Source organism: Oenanthe melanoleuca, chromosome 2 (genome assembly GCF_029582105.1).
Source record: "Oenanthe melanoleuca isolate GR-GAL-2019-014 chromosome 2, OMel1.0, whole genome shotgun sequence".
Classification (NCBI taxonomy): domain Eukaryota; kingdom Metazoa; phylum Chordata; class Aves; order Passeriformes; family Muscicapidae; genus Oenanthe; species Oenanthe melanoleuca.
In genome coordinates, this window is record NC_079335.1 from 50,552,161 (window position 1) to 50,570,981 (window position 18,821).

The window sequence follows — 18,821 nt, forward strand, 5'->3', positions numbered from 1 at the left end:
ATGAAAGACAGTGTGATGAGTGGGCAACAGAAACTAAAAGAGAGGATGAAATTAAGTTTTTAGGAACATGGCCAGAAGAGGAAGACAAATGGGAAATTTGAAATCTCATTGTCTATCGTGGCAGAACAGCAAGCTGTAGATGAATAAGAGCATATGTGTTCTTGGGTCTGGAAATATCCTCTGTCTCTTCTCATGCTCTGCAGCGTGAGCATGTATCACTGCGTCAGTTTTCATGCTGTTGGCACCCAGGCTGGGTGCTGGATTCCTGAAAGGTGTGAGTGTGTAGGGGACAGCTGTGGGAGGGTCTCATGTTGCAAGCAGGATGTGTGCACCAGGATGCTCCTGTCAGCTTGGCAGCAATTTGTTTCACCACAGGTATCAGAAGTGTGGAACAGCTGGATTCTAACAAATCACTAAGGTATCAAATCAGCACGTCTGTTCCCAACACACTTAATTACTCTCCAGGCTTTGGATACAAGACAAACTTAATTCCTGTGTTTGTAATTATTATCCATAGAGCTATGAAGGTAGCTCAAGTAGGAATGCATGTTTTGGTTTACATTACATTAAACAGATTCCTTCCCTGAGGATCTACTTTGATGAAAGAGAAAGGTAGATGTGACCTAGTGATAGCAAGAGCTATGCCAACAGAAGAATAAAGTCCTGCCAGGATCATCCAAGGTGAAGAGATCAAAGATTAGAGAAAAAATGAAAAACAGCTTCTGGTCATCTAGGATGGTGTCTATGTAACCACTCAGGAGAAAAAGTTACTGAAATACAGTATAATTATTATAACAGACAGGATAGTAGACAAGGAGGGCAGAAACTTACTGTGCCCTAGGATACCTGACAGAATGAGCAGCATTTGTTTTTAGACAAGATACTAATGCATTAGAAAGTCAGTGCCCTAAAAGTCTTACTAGGCAAAGTAAAAACAGCCCTTTAAACTGCATAATAATAACAACTGCATAATAATAATTTGACCAGAAGTCAAATTAATTCCTGGTAGAACTTTGCTGCCTTTAGGGGCAAAATGAAGATGTTGTCTCATTTCATGAACGCATTCATTGTGTTGCATTTTTTGTTACTATTTTTTTGTAATCTCAACCCCAAGAGGTGTAATGCATTTTAATTTCCCTCTAAGTAGGTCACTGGTTTTCCTTTTCTGCACTGACCTCTTTCTAAAACAACTTGTAGTCTAAATTTTTATTTATTCTTTTTAAGGGAAGGGGGGGGGTAAGGGAAAAGCTCCACAAAAATTTCAAATCTATTTTGGCAATTCTATTGTATTTGACTTTAACCACCCACCCAATACCCACCAGGCTGTTCTCAAGTCCTTGCTTTTCCATCTGCTAGCCCTCCATGGAGAAGAATTTGGGGAAGAAGGCACCCCAGAAAGATTAATCTGAATACTGCAGAAATGAGGAAACTTGTTCTTAAAGACCATGACAAAGCAATGCAACTTGTTACTAAAGTTGTCACCATTCTGGTCATGCAGGGGTTTTGTAAAAAGACAGTGTGTTACTGACCATCAGAAGCTTAAAAGAAAACTGCCTCAAACTCCATCCAATTATGGTCTTCCCATATTTGTCTCCACCGAAAATTACATTTAACTCTTCTCCCATCTCCCAGAAGACTTTCTGAACTTGGTAATACAATAACCCACAAAACGTCAAAACAATAATTTACCCAGCAGGAGGTGGGGAAAGACCTCGGTGGGGGAGTGACAAGAATTAGAAGACATGCAGGGAGTAGCTCTTTACAGGAGGCTTCATCTCTGCTTGTTTGCCTGAAAGGTGGGGAGAGATTGTCCCAGTAAATTCTGAGCGTGGGATGCTACAGGCTGTACCATCACTGTTGCATTAGGTCAGCTCCCTGAAGCCTGGATTACAAATCCAGGGCCATGCCACAGGGACCACTGTGTTACTTGGAGCTTGTGGAAGCAACATTCAAACTCCTATCTCTGCCAACACAAGATGTGAGGTTCACAGGCACTGTGGGAGGAAGATATAAATAATAAATGAGCTAAATAATGACAGCTAGCTGTACCTAATTATAGTTCTAGTTGCCCTTTTGAATAAAGAAAGTTCAAAGCTGCTGCAAAAAGAGGCTGATCCCTTTTCTGAATGGTGTTTGAACTTCACAGATTATTAACATGAAAAAGTGAGGAGATGCCAATGGAAGCCACACCAGCCTGTCATAGCCTTGTTGAAGAGAGAAGCAGTGTCTCTAACACCAGTTTATTTACACATCAAAACATTTTTCAGCTTAAATTAATATTTAGCCTGAATACAGAAGCAATGCAAGAATTAAAATTAAATTGTGTACATTATTTGCTGCCTGACTTAGGAGACTAATTTAGGAAAGTAGCTCTGCAGGCTCTGTACATAGGGAGCACAAGGGTCAGTTAACTCCAGAATGAGTGCAGGTCTTAGCCTGGGCATTTTAGTGTCTAATGCTAAGTGTGTGAATGTATTTACCTCCTCATCCCTCTCTATTCATGGAGAAGGATTTGTTGCTTGTGCCCTTCCTATGCTGCAAATCAGGGATTATGAATGCTTGATCACCAGTAATTGAATTTCTTTCAGATTAGGAGAAAAACACAGCCCATGGAATAGGATGGGCTTGTGTTCTTTTCCAGCTCTTGGACTTCTTGTGGCTTCCTGGGGGTCAGTACACATTTTTCTCACATTTTTCTATCTGTAAAATAAATTCAATAGTTCCTAATCATATTCTGAAAGAAATCTTCATCTTTGGGTAACAAAGTTTTAATTACATGCTATGATTATTTTATTCCCAGCACAAGTATCTACCTATATGGGTACATTTAAGTTATCTTTACATATTTCTAAATAATCTGAGTAATAGCTTAAATTAGGATCCTTTTTAAACTTTAAGTGCCTTTACACTTCCATACATAATATGAAATGCACCTTTACATGAAAGTTAAATTTAAACTGCTACAGCAAATTGAAACAACTGCATTTGTTGAAATACCAAATACAATCAAAAGACTTATAAAAGTACAATACCTTTGAGCAAATAATTAACAAAAGTAATTGTGGGTTGTTTTCATTCCGTGTTCCATGTGCCTTCTCTTTTTCTTTACAATCCCTGTCCTCCTGTAGTTATTTTGCAAAAGAAAAATGTTCTGTGGAAGTGGTCTCATGTACAATCTCTACACCACCCATACAGTAATCTTTTGTTGGAAGAGTTCTTCTGTGATGCTAATAAATACCCATTCTAATTTTTACAGTTCTTAGCTCAGTGTGCTAACAAGCAGGCACTTCACTGCTTTGTCTCTACTTTGCTTACAGAAATGGGTCTCAGGTCATACTTCACACTAATTTTGCTCTTAGTACATATCATTTTTGATTAATTAAAGTACATATAATTTTTTATTTTAATTAATTAATTAAAATCTATCATAAGGATAACAACACTTTTTCATCTGAAACACTCCTGGGTCCAGAGGTTGGTTTTCTCTACAGTGCTGCAACATGAAAATTGCAACTGAGAATGTTTTGTTTTCCAATGTTTTATGGTCTTTATTATTTCAAATGATCTCTTGTGTTTGTCCCCTGTGTTTTTACACTTCCTAAAATAGATCTCTGTAGTGGTTAAATACAAACATACTAATGTATTTAAAAAAAAAAAAAATTTTGGAAAGAGCAGAGGGATCTTAATAGCCTTTATTTTTTCTCTTTTACATAGTTGACAGCAGAACCGATTGAAGGTGTTTCAACGGGATAAAAAATCTCTGATCCATTTGTCAGACTTTAGGTTCTCTCCAGGTGACTTCCAAAGCTGGTGTGGCTTCCAAAAGAGTCTCTTCAAACGGCTTGCCAACAGTCACAGTGCCCACACTGCAAATTACTGCATATTATTGCTATTCCCTAATGTTAGAGCGTGTATTTGTGGATGCCCCATCCCTGGAGGTGCTCCAGCCCAGGCTGGATGGGCTCCGAGCAGCTTGGACTAGTGGAAAGTGTCCCTGCCCATGGCAGGGGCTGGGACCAGATCATGTTTAAGTTCCTTTTGAGAGGAATGTCGCATTTGGCTTTACAAACAAGCTGTAGATCTGCTGGTAGATAAGGCTAGCACTGAGAGATAAAAGAAACAAGAGGATGGATTCCACTGATTGATGAATGGGAAAAGATATTTGCCTTTACAAACAAGCTGTAGGTTTGCTGATAAATGAAATTGGATATCGGAAGATGAAAGAAGCAACGGGGAAAAACGATGAAATCTATAAGAATTAAAAATTAAAAGGAAGGGTTATGCATTAGAGGGGAATGTCAGGTGTCAGGCGTTCCGGGAAGTCTGTGCCTCTCAAGTACCTCAGCCAAGGGGGAAAGAGAGAGGGAAATGCGGCCGGGAAAATAGGATAAAAGGAGGCTGTGTCCTCCAAAAATTTGAGAGATCCCAGGGGAATTCCCCATGGCCTCTCCCTTTATTCGAATAAAGCAAAAAGGACTTCTCTGTCTCCTTTTTGAACATAAACCCCTGGTGTTCGTGGATTCATTTTCCTGACACTTTCCAACCCAAACCATTCTGTGATTCTGGGACGTTCAGTTTCAGCATGTGTACTGTATTAACTGGATTATGGCGTCATACGAGAATATTTATCAGAGGCCAAAAAAGACAAACAATGTTTATTGTCTTTCCTGAGGGAGGACAAAACATACGTGCAAGCAGTTCACACATTAAAACCCCAAACAACAAGTGGGCAGGAAGGTGGGAAGCACCAAGCTGAAAAAAGTCACTATTTCCCTGCGCTTTGCGCTGTTAGCAGCTCTCGCTCGCGAAGGAACCCGCGGACACTCCCTGAGGCCGGGACCTCCGGGACGGCCTCCGCTCCCCAGCGGGCACGCGCGCCGCGGGCGCGCCCCCGCGCATGCGCGCTGCGCGTCTCCTTGGCGCTGCGCGGAGGGCGAGCCAGGCCTCAAGGAGAGGGATCGGGACGAGGAGGAGCAGCGGGAGCCGGGACCGGCGCTCCTGCCGCCGCCATGCTGCTGTGCGCTGCCCTGCGCGCCGCGGCCGCACGCTCGGTAAGCGCTCCCTGCCCCCGGCAGCCGGAGAGGCCGCGGGAGAGCGGGGAGGTCGCGGCGGGGCGTGGGAAGGGGAGCCTGGGGTAGGTCGGTGCCTGGAATCCGAGTCTATGGAGCACGGAGCCGCAGGCCTGGCTTTTCTGCAAAGACAGCCCGATCAGCTCAGTCATCTTAGCACCTGCAGTGCAGTGTCACAGGATGGTTGCAGCCTCTCCTTGTCATATGACCTGTCCCAGCCTGGGAGCGTCCGGGGCCAGGTTGGATGGGACTGAGCAGCCCGGTCTAGTGGAGGGTGTCCCCGCCCACGGCAGGGGGTTGGAACAACATCATCTTTAGGTCCCTTCCACTGCAAACCACTCTGTGATTCTACTTTAAGCAATCTCAAATTTGCTCGAGAATTAAGTATAAAGCTAAAAGTTTTATATTAAATTACTTTGCGGTAAAATTATCAAATCTTGCTAATACCGGCCAGAATCTAGAAATCTTGATCTGTTCTGGCATGTTAGAGGGCACAGAGAATAGTTGAACAGAACTTGCATATGGGTCTGTGTTCTATCCATTCTCCAGGTTTGTGTTTACATTTGCCCTCTTTTCTATCCCGTTTATACACCTTCAATCAGCTCTGCTGTCAAGTATGTAAAAGAGGAAAAAAATGTTATTAAGATCTCTCAGGTCTTTAAAATTTATTTTTTTTTTAAATAGAACTATAAAATAGTTTTCAGTGTTTGGTTCAAGAAGCCTGTAAATGCTTACTGGAGAAGAACTTCAGTAGTAGTGATGGTTTCTGCAAACCTTATAGCATATAGGATATAAAGTCACAATTTGGGGAATTCTTCATGAAACGTTGGATGAGAATTTGTGTTCCAGGCACTTAAGTTAAGCAGTAGCAGAATTAAATCCTTTCATTTCTACATTATTTGAACTGGTCAAGGTGGGAGTTGAGAGATTTGCTCTCCTAATAGTACAGGAGAGCCCTTAATAGTCTCTTCTTGACTGATTTTAAATTACTAGTGATGGTAGTAGAATTACTGGTTTACAGTTAGAATGTAAATCAGATTGGTTCTGAAAGCAGCCACTAGCACTGTGTGCATTATTAACACTGTATTTTGCTTGTAGGTAAGGCAGCTCCGATACTTGCATGGAACAGCAGAGCGCAATGCCACTGGAGCCTTATTTGTGGTAAGTAATCTGCTTTACTGTGAGGGTCAGAAGAGTTTGGCTTGTGCTTTTTCAAATCTGCCTAAAAACTTCTGATGGGCAGAACTTTGCTATGGAAACCCACTGGCATTTAGGAAGAAGAGGGTGTTTTTCTGTAGAATCTTCTACTAGAATTGTAATGGAGTATCAAAGGTTCTATTTTAGTGTTTGGCTCTTGTGTTTCTTGCCTTATATTGTGAAAATGCTCCATAATGTGTATGTGATTGCAGATGAGACTTTGCTTAAACTTTATTTCATTATAGGCCAGTTCTTGTTTCTTTTATTTATTTTAGTTGAGTTTGTAATTGAATCTTTGTAATTGCAGGTGCAGTTTCATGCTTTCTGAAATTTGCTGCAGAATTACCTGTGAGCTCAGGCCCTAGCTGTGTTTACAGGAGTTGAAAAGTACAGTTCTTGTTCGTGTTCTGTGTGATACAGAAGGTCATACAATGAGTTGTAATTGAGGCCATTAGGCACTGTCATAAAAGGCATAAACATCAGTAGTGATTGCAAAAGGTAAAAAGCCCTTGAATTTAAGTGTGTAAAGCAGCTGTGTTGTCTGCCTACCTCTGAAGAGAACCTGAAGCATCTCAAGAGAGTGTGTATTTTGTCCAATTCTGCTCCATTCAGAGCTTTAGCTGGTCTGCAGTTTAACAGCTGAATAATTTGGCGTTTTCCTAACATTTGGTAAAAATCAGCACTTGACTAGAGAAGTTGACCACTGTTGAAAACAGGTGCTCAGGATTTTTGGATTATTTTTTTTTTTTCTGCAGCTGTCTCTACAGATTTAATCATAAAATTAAGTTAATAGGATCTCAGTATATGCTTTGTGTCCTTTTCCAGAAATCTGAGCAGGAACTGGTGATTTACAGGGTGAGAGCTGGTGCTCAAGGAATAGAGGAAATGGTGTAACCTGGCAAATTAGGAAACTTCCAAGTGTAGTTGGAGGTTGGTGAAGACAGGCAAATGATGTCTTTGGCCCTAATGGCTGTTGAGTTTGACATATGAAGCTAGATAGCTTTGTAAATTCAAGATTTATTTAATTGTTTAAAGTGTTTGCTGCAGGGAGGAGCTTGATAGCAGAGAAAGGCAAGTAGAAAAGCTGAGTGTTTTGCAGATGTTAATATTTAATAGCATCATTGATGACTTGTTCCACAGCAGAATTTTTGCGAGAGGAACATAAGAACTTGGTTCTGGGGGGGATTTTGGTTTTTCCTTGTTGTTTTTTTTTTTTCTCAGTTGTTTTTTAATGAGATAATATTTGTTCTTCTTTGAAGTAAAAGGTTGGATGCCACTGTATGTGAGTGTAATTGTTTGCCCTAACTAAATTTCAGGTGTTACTTAAAATGGCATATTTCAAGGGAAACTTGTCCTGCTGGTTTAAGACAAAGGCATTATTTTAATCAACACCAAGTGTTCATATACAGTCAGAAAATTGGAGTCCCCCTGGATTTCTGTAGAGGAAAAAAATGTAAAATTTTTGTTTCTTTTTTTTTTAATTGCAAGCATCGGAAGTGTCAAAAGTTTGTTTAAAAACTGCTTGTGGAGGACTAATGAGAGTAACTCAAACCTGTTGTGGTGGTCCTCTTAGTATGTCAGTTTACAAACAAGTATCTTGGGTTTGTTTACAAAGCTTATTGCTGCTGCTTCTTGCACTTTTTGTATATAAAATCTGTGAGAAAGGTAAATGCATACAGTGTATTTATGCTGTAACAGCAGAGGACAGGCTAGCAAGGGACCTGATTGTCATAAAATCTAGTATTAAAAGGCATCTCTGATTTGCATGCCTGTGCTTCCCTTTCCAAAAATGTTACATGTTAGCAGAAACACACAGAAATAAGAGAACTGCTGAAATGCCTTTGTATTCTGAAACACCCAGAAAGAGCCTTTCTCTCAATCATTAAATTCAACTAGGTGCCATCATAGGCTTCTACATCACACTTCCAGTGAGAGGGAATCAAGTGCAAAATTAGGTAGATCATTTGCCCATAGGAATGTAAGAGCAATGCTCCAAATCTCTAAGTTCTGATGGCTAGGGAAGGACTGATTCCAGAGACATTTATTATGATTACCTTTCTTCATTGAAACATGCATTCTCTAGAATGACTCTTACCTGATTTTTAGCCTTCTTAACAGCTAAAACTTAGCACTTTATTGTTCTCAATACATGGACTGAGTTTCCTTAACACATCAACAGCCCTGATGTGGGCTTTGTCATAGGGCTGCACAGGGGGTTCAGCCCAAAAGGTGGAAGAGTTGCTGTATTCAGGTTTTAGTTACTTGTGAAGTTGGTCAGTGAGATACTTGGGTTTGAGAGCATTTTACCACTCTTAAAGTAAGGGGGGGTATATCTTGAGTTCTGTTAGAGTAGTGAATGTAGAGGAGGAGTAATGCATATTTTTTCAATGCTGATTTGATATGGATTCTGAACAGTTTGTTGCCCTAAACAGCCCCTGCAGACCACCCAGTTCTCTCATTTTTGTTTACAGTGCTTTGGATTGGTGTTTACCATAGGGCATAGGTCAAGTTTCAGGCCAACTTTTTTTCCAGTATGCATGGAAACGAAATTATTCTAATTATTCTGTTTTAATTCTTCAGTGCTCTTTAATAATTTTCTTTGTCAAGAAAGACAGATGACTAGATCACTGGGAAAAAAAGGAAATAGAATAGTAAAATGGCCCAGGTCGGTGTAGCAAAAAGAATGAGGTGACCATTCAGAAGCCTTAGTGGCTTCCATGGGAGTGCCCTGGCATGTGTGGCTTGAGTAGCCTTTGCAGTGAAGGTTTTCCCACTTAAATAGGCTCTGTTCTGCAATAGAAATGTGATAAAATGTATGAAAGCTTCACATAAGACTTTGGGAAACTGGGGAGTACAAGAAAAGACTTGGAACAATACTTGCATGGGGGGAGAGTGCAAAGAGAACAGAGCCAGGCTCACTTCAGTGGTGCCAGTTTACAAGCCCAGAGGCAATGGCCTCAGAGAACATCAGGAAACACTTTTTCACTGAGGGTGAGAGAGCACAGGTTGCCCAGAGAGGTGGTGGAGTCTCCACTATTGGATATATTCAGAAGAAGCCAGCTGGACAGAATCTTGGGCAGGCAGCTCTGGGTGTCCCTGCTTGAGCAGGGGAGTTTGACCCAGATTGCTTCCAAAGGTTCCTTCCAACTTCAACCACTCTGTAATTTAAGTGGTCTTTCCAATACTGTGTCCTTATTTCTGATCTTGCTCTCTAGAATCTGTATCCTAAAAAAATGTGGAAATGCACCCATATCATTTAGGAGCATGTCAGTGCATGCAAGTCTAAGATAAATGGCACATTGTCAGACAAATGTGAGACTGGAGAACATATAAACTCCTGACTGCTCATGGGTCCTAGAACTGTGTAAGCTCTTGATGAAAACTATCAAACTCCCCATGGCCCAGAATTAGATAAAGCCCTTTCAGGAAAACATAAAAGGTGGCATGACTTACTGCTCACCTCTGCTATAGCCTGTACAATATATTGTGAAACCTTGCTACAACTACACCTGTATCTTCCAATATAAAGTCTTTATTATTCCTCTTTACATGTAGGGCACTTAAGGATATCAGTTTAGAGATGATACACTGAAAAGAACAGCTGCTTCAGACAAAAGGAAGATTTTAATAAATCAAAGACGTTTATTTGCAGAGGAAATTGAGATGAAATACAATTGCTAACTACCAAATAGCAATAGAAGGCAAAGTAATAGCAAAATAGGCATGCAGATTTGAGAAGGAAGAGCTAAGTTATGGAATTACTTATCATGAATCACGGAATTGATCTGTGCAGCTAAGACATGGAAAGGTCTGTAAGGGAAAAATAATAAAAGTTGTACAGTGTTTCCAATCAGTCTTTCTTCCATCAGTCTCTTTTTGAGAGCTCCCCTTAAAATTGGTAGAAAACACTCAGAAATATGACTTATCAAGTCCTTTATGTGGAAGGGTCAGTCTAAAATAATGGGAATCATGTTCCTAAAAGCTCCTTCATGTAGTTTTGTAAACCACACAATAAGCAAGAAATTAACACTTAATAAAATATTAGTGTATTCAAAGGGCATCAGTCATCTTTCTGTAATTCTGGTTCTTATAGGAAAGTCATCCCTGAAGTATTCATCAATGGTAATTTTATATTGGACTTGAAACTGTGGTGAAGGCACAATGCTTTCAAACTGATGGTGGCAGTCATATTGTCTGCTTTGGGTTATACAAAGGATAAACAAAGGTAGTCCCTGGACAGACCAACAGATGTAATTGAAGTATTTGCCTGTGCAATATATCCATATTAAAATTTCTAAATCTAAGAATTTTTTCATCAGAACTAAGATTTTACTATACAGGAAAATACTACATTTTTCAAGACCTCTAAATTTTTATTTTCTGAATATAGAAGAACTAATTAAAATTTGATGTTTCCCTAGAAGACCACCTTAAAAATAACTTGTTAGAATACCTTATTTTGGAAATACTAATTGAAATTCTGCTCCTTACATTTTGATTCAGAATTGTATATAAAATGAAAATGTTTATGTTTATATAAATGTAATTACAAATCAAAATAATATGTTAAAATGGATTAATGATGTGTTTGAATGTGCAAATGTTTTAATTCTACAGCAAACTTCTTGGTGAATTGTGAAGTTTTTTTAAAACTAAAGTTTCATGGTAAAGGGAAAAATGAACTGTTGTTTTAGTCTCTTGTTTATAAGGTATTAACCAGAGCATTCTTGCTTTGCCTATTGTAAATTTGAACATAATTGTCAAACTGTTTTAACAGTGTTAAAAATACGTACTTTGATGACACTACCATACATTTTTTTAATATAGAATTTAATGTCTTTTTCAGTAAATGTTTTTTTTTAATAGGAAGTAATAGGAATAGGTAATGCTTTTTAAGAATGATGAAATAATTATCAATATTTTTGATAACTTTCCAAAATTTATTTAATCACTTCAGTACTATGAAATACTTATCTGGAAGCTGCTCAAATGCAACTGTGTAATGAGAAGGTATTTTACCACAGTAAATATGTCCTGATTCATTTTCTAAAAACACATTTTTACACATTTTTCTTCTTTTCTTGAAGCATAGAGATAGTCCTGAAAACAATCCAGATACTCCATTTGAGTTCACACCTGAAAACCTAAAGGTATGCAGATAAAAAAAAAAAAGTTCAATACACAGAGTTTGTCTTTAGAGCAATACTGATTTGTTTTCCTTCTTTCCCTTTAACAAGCGAATAGAAGCAATCATAAACAACTACCCAGAGGGACACAAGTCTGCAGCTGTCATGGCAGTGCTGGATTTGGCCCAAAGACAGCATGGATGGCTGCCCATATCAGCTATGAACAAGGTATTTAGTACTTAATTATCTTTCAAGCATAATTTTATTGTTTTCTTTCAATATCTTATTAGTATTAACATAAATTAATGAAAGCTTACTAATAAAGGAATTTACATGTAGCACAGAATTGTGAGAATTTGCTAGGAGGCTGCATTTTTTAGAATAAAATGGAAACCTAATGCAGAAAACTCAGGGCTCTGTTTACATAATATTAGCCCATTGCTAGAAACCACATACAGAAGAAATCAAAAATTAGATAAAGCCTATTCAGATAGGCTCTTCTCCCAGAATGATCTAGAATTAGAAACAGAAACTTGATTTTGTTCACTGATGAATGTGGGGAAAGAAAAAAAGGCAGTGTCAGTGGAGTTTTCTTCCACCCAGATTAATGGTATTTCACACATTGCCTGGATTATACTTAATCTCTGTAAGGTCTGTAAGGACGCTGCAGAGCAGTGTTAGTGTAGTAGATGTCAGGAGTGTTGGGTAACACCTCACAGCAAGTGCCCAGAAGACTTGCCAGGTTAATTATTAAAATTGTTTCAGAATAACCAGATAAACAATTACACTGCTCTGAAGTGAGAGGCTGCATGATAGTAACCAAATACCAAGAAATAAGAAAAAAAATCTGGTTTACATTCATTTGAATAAATCTGTTTTTCTTTGTGTTACCATCTGGCATATCATCAATTTTAAAGTGTAAAGTTTTAAATTCAGTTTAAGGTGAGGACTGGGAACATTAGAGAAATAACTGAAGGTGGTAAATGAGCATTTAAAGAAAGGCAGCTTATGTCTGCTACAGTTTCTACAGCATAACATAAAGCCTCAAAGCTCCATTAATGCTGGCAGTGTATATTTGTTTATTTAAGTTTCAGGTTGAAATTATGTTTAAAATTATCTTAAGGCTTTTAAATGAACAGTTATTTTCCATGATTTGTTATTTGCCTGCTAGAGAAACTGGAACATAAAACAGTTTCAGTGTTGAAACCAGAGCCAGTTCTCAACTTAAGCAGTTTGCCAGGGTTCCAGGTTAATGAGATCAGGGATACTTGCACTAGAACTGGCTCCATGGAAATCATGCTTCACTCCCTACTTATTAGCTGTGACAGCAATCTGCAGAACCTCAGGGGGACCTGCTCTATATGAATTACATAAGCACAGTACCAGCTTACAAGTATTCCTTACCAGAAGGCTTCCAGGGATTAGTGTGGGCAGGTTTGTTCACTCACACAGCTGAGTGCAGTGTGAGCTGGAGCTGACAAGGAAAGCCCCAACCCAGCTGACTCCTTGCATCGAGCTCCTCGCTGTGCTGATCCGTGCCTCAGTGCAGTTTGTGCTTGAGCAGGGTGATGCCACTCAGAGAACTCAGGTGTCCGTCCTGGCACTTCTTGGAATACATTTGTGCTTTGATACCCACCCCACCCCGTTACTTATCTGTTACTGCAAACAGCACAGGTGACTTCACTGAAATGGTTTGCTAAATGCCTCTACTGCTGCCCTCTGAGAATTCAATATAGCATGTTTTTCCTGTCACAGGTTGCAGAAGTTTTAGATATGCCTCCCATGAGAGTCTATGAAGTAGCAACCTTCTACACCATGTACAATCGCAAACCTGTTGGGAAATACCACATTCAGGTCTGCACCACCACGCCGTGCATGCTGCGAGACTCTGACAGCATTTTAGAAGCCATTAAGAAGAAACTTGGTATGACATAAATTTGTAATATACCTTTTGGGTTTTTTTTTATTTTTACTTTAGTTTAATGATACTGAAGTAAAATACTTCATATAGTGGAAGAAAACACTGGCCTTGTTCATCCTTCGTGAGGTTCACATGGGCCCACCTCTTTAGCATGTCAGGGTCCCTCTGGATGGCAATGTGAAGTTAACATACTTTATGAACTCTCCTTGGGAAAAGTCAATTGAGAATGGTGCATCATGAGATGTAAGGAGTACTCAGGGGTTTTGTGTGTGGGTTAAGGCTTTTTTCCTGCTTTTTGGGTGGTTATGGGGAGAAGAGAGGGTAAGATCAGCAACTAACAACTCTTCCCCTTCTATGAAAAGCTGTGTTAACCTTTTCTAAGAACCAGTGATGAGCTGCAAAACAGCTGCCTATTATCTGTAATTTCATATACTCTGTTGTCTGAAAAAGGCATATTTAGATGAAATATCTTGTTACTGCATAGATAGCTTAATTTCAATTGAAACTCAGCTTGAGAAATCAATCAAAGCAGTAAGGATGATTCTGTAGTTTTTTTCTGAGACAGGCCTTACAACTTTTATTTCCGACCCCTTCCTACTAGTAAATGGAAGAAAACAGCTTTTCCTTCGTATTCTACCTTTCATGGAGTATTTTGTAGAGATCAGATTCTGAGATGTTACTTGGACTAACTTGCCTCTGGGGAATGTCTGCATCTCTAGCAGAACAGTAAGATGCCATGGATGCTATGTGTACAGTTCACTAAATCATCCTTTCTGCATAAACTTGCAAGTTATTTATGAATTTGTAGCTAACAATTCTTGGACAGTGGTTAATTTGGGAATTTTCAACACTGTATATTGATGCATCTCCTATCAGCACATAAAAGCTATTTGTCCCTATTTTTCCAAATATTGTATTGATAAAATGCTCTTGAGTAGATCTGTTGTGTTTTTTAGAATTGTCATTTCATTATTATTTCTCAGTGAATCATACCTAAACAAGGTCTCAAAAATGTATCTGAAAATTTACGTAATGGTTTATTAGAAACTTCTGTTTAATGGAAACATTCTGGACTCAATGCTTTTAAGGCCAAAATACAAATAATGCAATGCATGGAGTAGATTCATGCTTTATTACTCTTGTTCTTAACCATTGCTGAGCCTCATTAATTTATTGATTTAGGTATTAAAGTTGGGGAAACAACACCTGATAAGCTCTTCACACTGATAGAAGTGGAATGTTTAGGTGCTTGTGTAAACGCACCCATGGTACAAATAAATGACAATTACTACGTAAGTACTGCATCCCTTTTTAAAAGATAAAGCTTCTTTGCTAGCTTACCTGTATTTTCCAGTTGTTCCAGATTGTGAAGTTGTGGTCAGTTTTCTAATTCCTATTGGCAAGAACAAGTCATTACCTACCACATCTTTTAGTTTCTTTGCCTCTTGCTAGAACACTTCATTTGTATCAAGTGTATCAGTGTATTTTATACAAGAGGAGTGAAGCATTTTTGTGATTGTGGTCTGCCCATAAATCTGGAATTTTTAAATAGGTATCTGATAAGCTTTGGAAAGAACTTCAAAGCAGTCTGTTGGAAAGTATGGACTAATTTAAGAAGCATTGTTTTGAACTGTTCCAAGATTTTTTTGTTGCAGCCAATACCATTCTGCAGTATGTGTCATGGCATGTGTGCAGTGGGTGGGCAGAGATCCAGCTCCCTAGTACCAGGAAGCTGAAAACACAACCCTTGGCCTGCATCAATATTGTTTAAACATAGTTTCTGTAGCTACGCATTAAATGGAGTCTCAGCATTAAAATAATAGTAGACTTTTCAATTTTCCTTATTCAAACCACTATGTGTCTAAATGGATAGGATCAAAATTACCTGTGCTGGGGCCACATTGATCTGATGTATTTGAAGTGCTGCATTTAGCTTAACTGATGTCTTTCTGTTTTGTCAGTTATTTTTTATTTTTTTTTTTACAGGAAGATTTGACACCCAAAGATATTGAAGACATAATTGATGAGCTAAAAGCTGGCAAAGTTCCCAAACCAGGCCCAAGGTATGCTATATTTATAATAAGCTATAATAAATAATTGCCTGTATTTATAAATTGTGTATTATATCAGTCACCTCCATGAAGGGTGATTCTTCTGAGAAACTAAATTTTCCAGTTACTTGAGTTCAAAGCCTACAGCTAAAAAGCATTAAATAATTTACTGAACAGACGTGCATGCATTCAAAGCCAAAACAAACTGGAAAGAACTGTGAATTTGCATGTTCTTGATGACTGACCAGAGGAGCACAAAATGTGAAAATACAAATTCTGATTTGTCTTAGTACTTAGCAGGTCAGTGATGTCACCTGTTGGAATTTTTGTCTAGATCACTTATGCCAGCAAATTCCTGTTGGCTGGTTTGTTGGTTGTGCTGTTTTTTTCTGATTTCTGACAAAACCTAAAGATTGTAAGTTAGTGAGAGGGTTGTTGTTGCTTAATTTTTCTTATCTGTTATTTCCTACTGTTCTTTGTTAGCCCACCTATGTTTCTGTCAATAGGGAAATTAATTTGACTTGAGTGTTATCTATTCCTATTGTTTCTATAAAGATGTTTTGAATACAAGAACAATAATCTTAAAACAGTTACAGTTTAAAAAAAACACAGGGAAGCATTTATAAAAAAACTATGATTGATAAAATTTGATGCTGCCAACCTATAAATGAATATAAAACAAATGCTTCTATCTTACATTTCAGTTATGAAATTATTTGTCACTACTTGAATTTGGAATCCTTTTATTTTAACAGCTACATCACACTTTCTCTGAAGGTTGAATGGGAAAAACAAAAAAGAAATAGTGGCTTCAGCCTTAAGTCAGATGTGTGACTGTCTTCTATCCAACGATTAAACAGAATCTGACTTTTTATAAATACCAGCAATGACTAAACTGCTTTCATTTTTCAGGAGTGGACGTTTTTCTTGTGAGCCAGCTGGTGGCCTTACGTCCCTGACTGAACCACCCAAAGGACCAGGTTTTGGAGTTCGAGATGACCTCTAGGGATTTTTGTAATATAAAATGAACTGTCTAAAAAGAATAAAGTCTCTTCAATCTCAGTAAAATTATGTGCATTCTAATATTTTGGTTAAAAAATAAGAAACACCAACAGCATATAGACTATCCAACTTACTGTGTTGGATTAAGTTTAACTACAGCACACTTTAATCATAATTCCAGATTTTAAGAAAAGTGGTTCTGTAGACTGTGTAAAGTGACTGCCTGAAAGAGTCCACTTAGGGTCAACGAGAGATGAAAAGTTGTCTCTTTGGATCTGTCATTGAAAATTCTTTCAGCTTTTTCTAAAGTTCTTTGAAGAAGCAGCAAAACTCAATAAATTACAAGTCTAGTAAATGTACAAGGAACCAAACTGAAAGGAGGTTATCTGACAAAATTTCATCATGTTACTTTTATTGGCAGTTTATAAACAAACATACACACACAAACAGGAAAGGTTATCTGAGCTGTGTTGTGTAAAAAAATCTCGTAGGTTCAGTCAGAAGTGGTTCTTCTTTAGCTTATTTTTTAGAGTCATTCTGTAATCAGGAAAAATGTAAAGCCCCAAAGAGCAGTAGTATTCTACTAAAAGAATAGCAACAAAAACCAACTAACTTCGTGTGCAAGCTTTTGTAGTACAGATAAGATACAGTGTTGGGGGAAGACAGACTATATCAGAACAGTTCAACACGTGCCTAAGGGTAATAATATCTGACACTGGATCTTTGATTCACAGATCCTTCTTTGATCTTATTACTGTATACCAGCTACTTTCAAGAACTAATCTGTGTGAAATAGAGGAATTTCTTTTAATATAAAAATGTTTAAGATTTTTTTAAAAAACTGACTGCATACTGACACTTAATACTTATGCTTATAAAACTGGGCAATTGCTTTAGCTATAGACATGCATTTCCATGTAAATTAGGAAATGCGGACACATCAGTCACCTGAGACCACATTGTGTTTGTTTCTTCTAAAATCTGCCATGGAACTTACATTTGTATTGCAATTGATGAGATGAAGCTTTAACTGTATAATTTATAATTCTGTATTAGTTTGTTTTGATAGCCATTATGCAGGTAATCTGTAAAAACAGAATTTAACTCCAAAGAGGGAGAACAGTTTGGTGAAGTACTATTAATCAGACTATCTCACATGGTTTGCTCATGTACCACCATTATTTCAACAGACTCTGCAAAGTATTACTGTTGGTAGTTCTGGGAACATAATATATCTGTAAATCACTTGTATGAGAAACTTGCTATCTCTTCCATATTACTATATTTATAAAATGAAATTATTGAATTGCATAGAAATGGAAAATTCAATAAATTCATACAACCCATGAGTGAAGCAGTTTCCAAACAAGCATGAAAAAAAAAATCTTGCTTAGAAGTAGTACAGAACATAGTGCACAGGAGAAAATAGTACATGGATTGAAATCCTATCTGTCATTTAAAGTTTCTGAATGCTCTTCTGAAAGGTCACTCCGTGTTTGTAATAGCCCCAGGCCTTGCAGCAGGCCAGGCATCTGGCACTATGTGGCACTTCTCTAGAGACATAAAATGAGGCAGACGGCATCTCACATCTTGATACAAAAGACAGACTCATTTTAGTATCCCAGTCTGCCTACGCTGACTGTTCCATTGCAACAAAACTGTATTCTAGTTCTTACAGCCTTACCTTATTCTAACCTCTGAAGTGTATGTTGAATACAAGTGAGGATGTTGCATGCATTGTGGAACTATACTGTGCTGCAGTTATTTCTGGTTTTGTATGTAACAGTAAAATCCTATGGGACTGGATAATCATATTGAAGGGAAACAAAGTTTTGGACCTGCCAAGCTTGAAACTTCCAGTTATACAAAAAACAAAGCTCTAGAATGCCAGACTCCACCCATTTTTAAAGCCAGACAGAACTTGCATCCCACTTTTCTCCCCAGTTTATTCCATTTGCACATGACAATTTTGATGTTTTATCTCATGAGCAGAACATGGACCTCCACAGCTCCCATATTTTGGAGACTGTTAGTGATGTTCCACAGACAAGCTGTCAGTCATTTTGATGCAACATGTGAGCATCTGCCAATCACTTGACAAGAACAGGATAATTTATGTTATCCATACTGCATGGCAGAAATCTGATAAATTGAGTATTGGAGGGCAGCTACAAGAGTGTGAAATGATTGTAGAGAAATAAGAAAATAACGATTACTTTTCTCTCTCATTTTACCCACTTCATTCATCAATTGTGTGAGGTTTTATGGTCCTGGTTTCTCCTCAAAAAAGTTTGGGCAATCATTGTATTAAATGGTTAAAAAAAAATAACAGGTTATTGCAGGTTTTGTTTGAACATTTCAATCATCCATTTGAAATTTAAACATTTCAAACATCTGAAGTAGAAATACATATTCTGCATTATTTGCCATGTAGCTGTTTACTATATACAATAAA

General features: G+C 38.1%; 1 protein-coding gene across 1 annotated transcript; it reads left to right on the forward strand.

Annotated features, from left to right (window-relative positions):
* Window positions 1–4,740: 4,740 nt before the first annotated feature.
* NDUFV2 (NADH:ubiquinone oxidoreductase core subunit V2) lies at window positions 4,741–16,432 on the forward strand. Its single transcript, XM_056483663.1, has 8 exons — window positions 4,741–5,051; window positions 6,168–6,230; window positions 11,354–11,416; window positions 11,504–11,620; window positions 13,148–13,316; window positions 14,496–14,605; window positions 15,300–15,376; window positions 16,277–16,432. Exons 1-8 carry the CDS (start codon window positions 5,010–5,012, stop codon window positions 16,368–16,370), a joined length of 735 nt encoding a protein of 244 aa, XP_056339638.1. The 5' UTR covers window positions 4,741–5,009; the 3' UTR covers window positions 16,371–16,432.
* The last annotated feature ends 2,389 nt before the right edge of the window (window positions 16,433–18,821 follow it).